At 40.5% G+C, this 10,199-nt stretch overlaps 1 protein-coding gene across 2 annotated transcripts in view; it reads right to left on the minus strand.

Annotated features, from left to right (window-relative positions):
• fbxl17 (F-box and leucine-rich repeat protein 17) overlaps positions 1-10,199 on the minus strand; it is a 209,808-nt gene that overhangs the window by 132,804 nt on the left and 66,805 nt on the right. For both annotated transcript variants that reach the window (XM_051422550.1, XM_051422551.1), the window contains exon 7: positions 8,984-9,091. In XM_051422550.1, coding sequence (XP_051278510.1) covers positions 8,984-9,091 — 108 coding nt within the window. The remainder of the gene's footprint in view (positions 1-8,983; positions 9,092-10,199) is intronic.

Consider the following 10,199-nt stretch of genomic DNA (forward strand, 5'->3'; position numbering starts at 1 on the left):
CTGAGAGTGTAGCTAGGTTGAAGAAATTTTGAAAATTTAGCAGATGTCTGCATGAAAGGGAAGAGGCAGAGTCACGGCTGAGACTGTAACTTTGTTATTCCATCTGTGAAAACCACGGCAGAAAAATAAATTCCATAGTTTAGCTCACATCTGCCCGAAAGAAAAAATATCCTCCAAATCCCTGAAATGAAAAGTCACACAAAAAACAACCCCTCAGTAATTAGTCACACCCCCAGAATGTGACAGGCCACAGTGCCAGTGTTTGTTTTCTCATAGTTGACAGATTATCATAATTTGACTTATAGGTGAAAGGTTTTAATGCTTCCAATCTTATTTAAACATTTCCACTCATAATATAGCTTATTTTCTGCTTGTGTACGTATTTCTGTGACGCAAAAATAAACAGGCAGGAAAGGAAAGAAAAATAAATGGAGAAGAATGAGGAGGAGGGAGCACGGTCGCTTTTGACAGAGAGGAAGACAACGAACAAGTGATTCACAGAGAGAGAGGAGAGCAAGTGAGAGAGAAATAGAGCACAGGATGGAGAGCGGGGGATTTGGTGAGGGGTTCGGCAGGTTTTTCTCCTCGTTGGCTGTGGGTCTGTAACCAGGCAGAGTTTGTGTCGTCTCTCGAGTTGGCAGCTACACCTGGATAATTATTCATTCTGTTCATAAAAACACTGAAACCTGCAGAACCCAGCTGCTCTGAGGACAGCGTGTCGTCCCCGCCCCGTGAACACACATTCATGGCACGGAAATTAAGGCACACGTTGATTATATGAATATTCCAATGACTATGCGCACACATGTTCACATGCAAAAAACAGAGAAAGTATATATGTGTTCTGGCTCAGGAGATGTATTTAGTTAAAATTTTGGGGAACTTGTACTTCTATTACTTCTATTTTAAGCTCATTTATACCTCGACTCCAGTACATGTCAGACGGAAATATTTCACTTTTTACTCCATTACATTTATTTCACAGATACAACTACTAGTTACTTTTCAGACTGAGATTTAACATACAAAACATATTTTACATATTTTTATAAATTGAACTACCCAAATACTACCCAAATAAATAAAAAACATGTAGGGCAACCTTACCAAAATTATAATTAATATCAACAGCAATTCTAGTGATTGAAGTGGTGGGCTATTTTAGCTAGTAAAATTAATAATCACAAAATGAAAGTTGTGCAATTTTAAACTTTTATCTTAACAAGCAGTAAATTCATTAACCTATTCGAAAATGTGTTTTAATGAGGTCTTAAAATCAACATTCTATTTCTAAATTCAAATGTTCAGTTTTGTCTGAAAAACCCACAGAGCAGAAAATGACAGATTCTAATTAGGCTTCACAGAAACATAAAATTGGATGTGAAATCTCCAACTCCAAATCAATTCAAATATAGAACACATAATGCCTCACGCAAAGATAAGAGAAAAGCAATCACTGCAGATTTTACAAGAGCTGGATGAGCAAACAGTACTCGTCTCAGAAATGGGTAGAGCGCTGCATTTCTGTATTAAAGAGTTTGTTTAATTCAGTCCACATGACCAGAGGAGATCTGTGAGCTTCAAGCAGCTTGGCTCCCACCTGCTTCAATTAGAAGCCTCTCTCAAACAGGAAAAAAAAGAGCCTAAGTCATAGGTCAAACACAAAATGCCACTTTAAATGGAAGAAAAATAACTGGCTGGTTTCAAAGCTACGTTATCCGTCAGCCAAGAATAGGCTGGAGTTCAATATTTGGAGAGGTTGATTTGACACTTTATTACATTAGTGTATGTCACAGTCTGGCACACAGTGGATGTGTGTGTGTGTGTGTGTGTGTGTACCTGAGTACACTCTGCCAGACTACAGAGCTATAACTACCTGTGCTATTACTTAATTTATTTACACAACGTCAAGCATCATGATGCCAAGCAGGAAGTTGAGGCCTTGTGGACCCCATGCAGAGGATATGATGTCATGGTTTGAACGCTGGCACAAAGCAGCATGAGTTCATGGCTGTTGCTGTCCGTCAACCTCAGTGTCCCAAGCTGACAAGCAGTTAGAAGACATTTAAAAAGCACAGACAGAGCGGGCATTGTTTTAGTCATAAATAGCGAACATGTTGGATTTGGAAAATATGAGCTGCTATTTCATTGCTGTAGCTCATTTATAACCACTTCAAGATTTAGTATGTGAGTTTAGTCAATGAAAAAACCTCTTACTATGGGAAATGCATATAGATCCACACATGCATGCAAGCACTGTCGAAATAAAAGTAGCTTTTCAGTAAAACTAACAGACGTAACAGTGGAAACTCTCAGTTCTCAAAGATGGTTTAAATCCTTTAAACAATACAGGTAGAAGTTTGGACAGTCACTTTAAAGTAATATTCAAAGTCCTGGGCAAGAAGTCAAAGTCACAGGGTGTTATTGAGGTGGCATTGTGGGTCTGACATATTTTGCTCGGCTGTCCGCATGTGTTGGAGACTGTGTGTGAGACAGGATGAGGCGGGGGCGAAAAGGTGAGACGAATGGCAGCAGTGTCACTAGGTGAATACAAGTGCGCACTCATGCATACACACTGGTTTTTTTTTTGTTGTTTTTTTTTCTCCCCCATATCGGAGCATCCCAGACAGTTCAGTCAGACAGAAGAAAGCTGTGTCGAGACAATCCCTCTGCGGCAAGCCTAAATCACACGCACCACCCACCCCACCCCCCTCCAGATGTACACTCAGAAAAATACACACACATATAAATACGTGGAGGCCTGTGCAGACAGAGTGATATGAATATTTGAAAAAGGACTGAGGCAAAAAACTGGAAAGGCCATGGGTCTGGTATCACAAATACATTGTCTGCATCAGTCATGGACCAGTAAGCTGATCCCTGTGTGTGTGTGTATGTGTGGTTAACTTCTCTCTTTATCTGTCTTGTGCCCATCTACTGTCTATCACTTAATTTTCCTCTCCTACCCCCTTTTTCTCTCTCTTTCTCCCTTTCAGTCGCTAATCCTGCATGTGTTGGTGTTGATAACAAACTCAGTGGCGAGGAAAGGCTCGAGGAGATAGAGAGCAGTGGTTTCTCTTCGCTGCACTAAGCCAAATGACCACATAGGCACGCACATACACAAGCAAGAGCCAGTGTGACAGTACTGGATGACAGTAACAGCGCAGTGACACTAGTTGGGCCAATAATGAGACATGATATCCCGCCCCCCCCTCCAGAGGTCAAAAACCTTTCTATCTCTGTCTGTCTCTGGGTTAAAAGTCTTCGAGCCAAATGAATTATTCTTCAATTACTCTTGCAAGAGACACACGTCATCCTTAGGCTCTTCTCTGCTCATTATATTCATAAATCCCCCAATCTTCTCCATACAGCAGTCAAGAAAATTATTATTACAATTTCAACTGATTCTGCGACCCCCACAACCCCATTACCTTTCTTCCTCCAAATCCCCTCTGCTCCCTCGTTTTCCCATTTATCCTCTCTACCACCCCTGAGACACAATACACAGTCTCACACATACACACACACACACACACATTTGTACATAGGAACAGGTACACATAGACATGAACACACACATACACACACTTACTTCTCCGGTTTGTGTTGGGGGTTATCAGTTTGACACAGGGCACTGTGATTATGTATTTTCCGTGCTCCAGTCAGAGGGAGGAGATAAGGAGCCAGCAGACTACCGCCAAGCCAGACACCACTCATCCTACATGGGGAGGGAGTGGTGGAGTGGAGGGTGTGAAGGTGACAGTGGGTGAAGACCTGTATCTTAACCTTTTGTATTTCAACCACTTTAAAACCTCCTTTCCAACCTATGCTCAAGGCAATTTGGAGGAAAAAAAGGGAGAAAATAAATAAATAATATTACTTTATTTCTTTTTTTCCCCCCTTGTTTCATAGGCTGTGAGCCAAATTTGAACTCAGGATGTAGCGAGTGCATACTACTCCACTGAGCCACCAGGATGGAAAGAACATATGATTCCGGTTATGAAATTAAATAGCTTCCCTGTCATAAACCAGACTGTTTTATTTGCTCATAAACACACAGAGAGAATAAGGAACTGTCCACAGTCCAATTCTGTCAAATTTAGAGAGCATTTATCAAAAGGTACTAACTTTTTCTGGAGAAGAACAACAAAGCCACTGGAGCGGCACAGCTGCATTTATCTTCAGCCCCAAAATTAAGACCAGAAACATTTAAGTTCTGCACATCAGAGAGACAACACATAACTATTACAGTGTCCAAATATACCTCTTTTCATCTCTGACACATTCTTCAACAGTCCCTCCATTTGTTATGTCTTTGGCCCCCTCTCTCTTCCTGAGGGTGGGAACTTTCACACACACAAAAAAGGCATTTTGAGGCCCACAGTGTCTTAGGGCGGTGATAGGCTGATGTATGAGGAGGGGCATTGTGGGTAGGCATGACAAGCAAAGAGAAGCCATCAGTGGGACATCTAAGGCTCAGGGAATGAAGGCTCTGGCACCCAGAGCCGCTCTCAAACACTGGCTCTCTGATAGAGCCGACCTTGGACTTAATCACTACCAGAAGAAAAGAGCACCGTTTGACAGGAAGATGGAGAGACGGTGGGGGAGAGAGAGAGAGAGAGAGAGAGAGAGAGAGAGAGAGAGAGAGAGAGAGAAAAAGAACTGCAAGAGTAAAAGTGAGAAAAAAAAGAGATACATACAGAGGGTGACAAAGACCAAATGCAGAAAGAGATTGCACAGAGAAAGAGACAAACAGGTAACAACACTGTTCAAAGAGACAGATAATGACTCTGTTGGTGTTAAACATATTTTCAAAGTGTGGCATGGGCTGCATGAGAAGCAAATCCATGTCTTTAAAGAAACAAACGAAGCGCAGGGGTTACAATAAGGTTTGGCGATTGTTTTTGTTTTCATATGGTCCAAACGTATTTACTATTGGTGATCTTGAATAACCACGATTCCTGTAGGATAGTAACAGGAGGGGGTAGGGGGGACTTACATCCCAGCACACCACTGAAATGCCAGCATGGACCATTTAGTCTTAGTGTCAAAGAGGAACCTAACATCTTGGATATTACACAGACTATCTGCAATCTACGTAAAATATATGTGCCAGTGAAGGCTATGCAGAACACTAATTCATCATTTGTACACAAAAATATATTTAACAGCAATGTCTCTTCTAGTCAAAGAACATTCAACAATATTATCGTATCTTTATTTTCACAATCCAAACTATATCCATAATGTTTATTACTCTTATGGAGTACCGAGCAAAGTTATGGTGAGCCAGCATATGGACAGAGATTCCGGTTGTCAGATCCATGAAAAAGAGACGGCAAGCTGTTTTTTAATTAAGGATTTAAAATTCACTCGTCACTCGTGATGATTAACGGGGCTCAGCTGGTGGACTCCACCTAAAACATCTTTAAATATAAAGAAGAGCGCAGATTCTGGAGATTTCTTTTATAGCATCTTAGTTCTGATAGAAAGTTAGTTAAACTCGCTTTAATATTGGAAAAATAAATCGTTGATCCCTTCAATGATATACAATCTCATCACCAATTGGCATAATCAGGTGACACTCAAGCTGCCAGAGTCTTACACCCCTATAATAACGCCCAACGCCTACACACACACTAAATCTATTGTGCTTCTAACTCTGCGGCTTGTCACAGGCTTGACTAAAGGGTGAACCCTCTGAACCCGAATTAGGAGAATGATTAATCTCATACAGGTCCACAAAAAACACATATAAAGTTCTCAAATTAGTCGCTGAGGGAGAGCACCAAATCACTGAAAGCTCTGGGACACCCACAAAGCCTCCATCCCAAGATGTTTTGTATCCATTACACAGCCTTGGTGTGTGACAAGCCTCATCAATAAAACTATTACTAATGTCAAGAGCTTAGAGCTAACTTTGAGCTTCAATCTCAAAACCAACCATAAATAAAAATGTACAGTATATCCCTGGCAGGGCAACACAAGAGACCACATCAGACACGTTTGCGCTTAAAATCATCACAGTTTTTGTTCTGACATTTGAAGGCGTATGTAATGTTTGATATACAACCAGTAAGAAAAGTGTTAGAGAGCTTGTTTTCGATTAGCAGGCTTTTCTCTCTCAGCCAGCAGAAGTCCTGATTTGCCTTTTAGTCGCTAACAAGATGACGATTTCTCAGACGGTGCCCGGCTGCAAATATTGAGTTGTGTTGCACGTCACAGAGGAACCACACAGCTCCCGTAGGACTGAAACAGTGAAAAACCATTAAAGGAGCATAAATGCCACAGCTTTACAGTTACTCTACAGACCATCTGCATCGAACTCGGCACCATGGGTGGCCCATTTCAACCATCAGCTCACTTGATTAAGAAAATGCGATTTCAATTGATTTCCTCATACCTTAATTTGTGAGAAGTCGGTATTAAAAAAATATCAATCTGAAATGAGTGTGTCATATGAGAGAAGTTAATAAAAGTAATGGATTTTCTTCCCCTTTTTTTTCTGGTGATAGCTGGATAGCAAGTGAGGAGGTTGGGAAGATTATCATTGAGAAAGAGAAAGAAGGAGCAATCGAGGAAGAAAAGAAGTGGGAGGGAGTGTGTGATAATCGAACAAGAGAGGAGCGCTGCAGTACTGGAAGCGCATGCAGGTCCACCGAGTCATCAGAAATGCAACGATTCTAAACGCGAGAATATGATTTTCAATCGACACTGGATGGGACCAAGTGGGAATGAATGAGAGGAGGAATCAACTGCTAAACGAGATAATTACTGTCAGAGATTATAGAGGGACGGAGGAAGAAGTAGAGACAGAGGCAGAAAGAGATGACTCATAGAAATGATGGTTGAAGTAACAGGAACAAAGAGAGAAATGAATTGACTCTAAATCTGTGCAGACAGAATGACTGTGGTCAAAATGTTATCACATTAAACATATGTGTCTCATCACGATTAATAAATTATGATCAATACCTATCGCTCAATACCCTCAACAATCTTCAAAATTGATTCAAGATTCAGAGTGTACTACAGGGTGTGTCAGTACACCGTGACATCACTGTTGGCTGCACACTTATGCTCACACCCATCAGTGTTACAGGGTGCGTTCTGCTGAAGCAGACTTGAAACACTGTTTTTCAGCCAAGTGTGAAGTTACTCTTTGAATTATTTTATGAAAGAATTGTGACCAAGATATTTACTGAACAGGCCACTATAAAGTTGAAATATACATGTGTGCTCTCTAGTAGACAAATATATAAAGGTGACACTATTTCTATCGTACCTTATATATTTCTTTGGCATTTCTGTCCTGCAATTTCTTTTGGAGTCTACAGATATATAGGAGGTATTGAAAATATACTCAGTGGCCACTTCATGCAATCCAATACAACAGCCCTGCCATAGCATCTACCGTTCATAATGTTCAGTTTTTAGTGACATTAATGGACATCGCACACAACTCAATGTATATTATATGTTTTATTTTTGAAGTTGCAGTTAATGGTGTCAACAAAAACTTAACATTCTCTATGATTGCACAGGTGTTCCTAATAAAGTGGCCACTGAGTGTGTTACTTTTGGAGAAACAGACCTAAACTTTACACAACATTATCAAGGGATTGCTCAAGTTATGACAACCAGACGAAGCTCTTGGCTGAACTTCCTGACTTCTCTGGGGTTATACAAATGCATAATTGGTATCTAAGTGTGTCTAATTTTTGCTGTTTTTTTGTGTGTGTTTCTGTTGTCTTATCCAATTGGTTAAGATGTTAAATGTGGTTTTGTATAAATCCCGGGTATCTGTCTTGTTAAAGCTTTTAACCTCGATAAAAAGATGTAAAAACAAGTTATTTTTCAGTTGAGACAAAACTGCAGCTTTGAAAAAGAATTAGAAGAAGAATTATGAACTTGCTCACCTAAACTCCGAAAAACTTCACCTTGGTTAATACTGTAATAAATAATAATGAGGTGTGCTAGACTGTGCGTGTGGGCGGATGTGTATGCGTCCACCTCCAGATATGCTAATGCTGTTATGACTGGCTGGCTTCATTACTGTCTGTCTACAACACACTGGCCAAGGTCAGTGGAGGCTGCAGAGATGATAGGGGGCCAAAACCATGAGCACAAATTAATCTGCTGTTTAATCTAATAATGCAGCGTGGCATCGGGTGTCTCAGTCCTATTAACACAACTGTAATTGCATTTGAGGAGGAATGGACGCACGCAGCCCACAAGGGTACGTTCACAGTTACGTGTACACCCAAGTACATCAAAAACAAATCGAACTGTATTACTCAGGCACACATGGGTGCGGACATAGCGTATAGACTCACAAAGGTGCACACACACACACACAATCTAGATGGACGTTATGTTGGGAAAAGGAAATAAATAAGAAAAACAAGGTGCAGCATTTCCTGGTGAATTCAATTCAAGCAATCACTGTGTGAGTGCATGTGTGTCCATGTTTATATGGCATGGCACATCTTAAACCACGGAGCGCTGCTCATTAGCATGGTAATATCCAAACAGCAGGGTGTAGTCAGAACAGCAGCGTATTATTAGGATTCATCTCATTAGGCTTTCATGAGATTTAAAAGTTAACACGAAGTAACTTCAAAACTAAGTCTTAGATAAAACCCACAGTGAGGTCCTGAGTTTACTCTGTAAAAGTTAATTTCCCCCCCCCTGGAGACAATGCACAGCCTGCAGCAACATGGAGAACTGTCCTACGGTAACCGGATTAGACAAAAAACTTCACGCTAAAACTTCTGTCGACATTTACTGATATCAGTTATCACTTCAAAAAAATGAAACTGTTGACTGAAATTAACCTTCTTTCAACTGTGCTGCAGGAACAACAGCACCTACATTTTTATAGTAAGACAACACACAAATTGAGTAATTACAAAAGGTCACAACTGAAGTTCCCATGGAAAACTATTATAAATGCAAGTCAAAACCTTTGTGCGATACTTACCGCAGTAAGATGGATGACTCCCTGAGAGGTCACAGGGCATCCCATGAAGCCAACAAACTGTAGCTCAGGACAATGCTCCGCAACTGCTCGCACAGACCGATCAGTGACCTGGAGAGTAGAACAGAACAGAGTTTAAATTTGAATCCTGGGTAAGAAATCTTTTCATCTTCATCATTATTTCTGAAGTGGTTCACATTTTCTCTTCCTAATACCAATTTAATTTTATCCATTTTCAAATTTCCAAATGAAAGACTTATTCCTTTGTCTTTATTGGACAGTTTGCAGTGGGGAAAAGCTGAGCTTGCCTGTCATTTTAATTCTATGAAGAGTATTTTCCCAAAACGAGTGTGTGGAGACAGGTGCTGTCAGATTAAAGCATAAATGCCTACTCCACGTGTGCTGTGGGTTAGGTGTGTTTTGTGTTCAATGACAAAAGGAGTGAAAGGAGGAGGACTACAGAAGGATAGGAGTCGAAGGATGGTAACGGACAAGCTAAACAACTAAAAGAGCATGTCTGCCAAGCAGCGAGAGTGTCGCCTTATGATGGATGGACCATTCCCCATCATTCACCCGGCCGTCTACTAACAGCTCATAATGGATCAGAGATCAATAGGGAAGCAGAACATTTCCACAAGCTTCCACTGTAGTCATCAATACGGGTATTGATAGCTACTTCACCCCCCTCATCACACTCAACACTGCAACAATACGTGGGAGATTGTTTGTCCTCTCTGTAGGCTTCCTCAGTGCTTCCTCAAACTCTTCATCAATCACAAAGACAAAATAAGATGAGAAGAAGAGGGAGAATTGACTCTACGCTGTGATTAACAGGGAAAACAAAGAAAAACAAACATCAAAGAACATTAGAGAACAAAAATCGCTTTTTCAAGGCATTCCTTTCAAAAACTTCTTTTTGAAATTCCCAAAATGCAAGTCAGGCAAAATGTACTTTTGAATACATGCACAAGGCAGATCAACTATTGATGGATAAACACAAACCTTTCCTTGTCAACCTAAACCTGTTTGTCTGTCAATGTGCACTTAGACTGCAATCTAAGTCTGACATGTTTTGAAAACTAAATGAGACCTGTGCCTGAACTTTAATGTTCTATATGAAATACTGAGAGGAGCGAACTTTGGAAGAAACTAGACTAGAGCTTGAGAAGGTGGCAAATAAGACATACTATAGGTAAATACCGGATTTTCAAAGATAGCT

This window comes from Dicentrarchus labrax, unplaced genomic scaffold (genome assembly GCF_905237075.1).
Source record: "Dicentrarchus labrax unplaced genomic scaffold, dlabrax2021, whole genome shotgun sequence".
NCBI classification, from domain to species: domain Eukaryota; kingdom Metazoa; phylum Chordata; class Actinopteri; family Moronidae; genus Dicentrarchus; species Dicentrarchus labrax.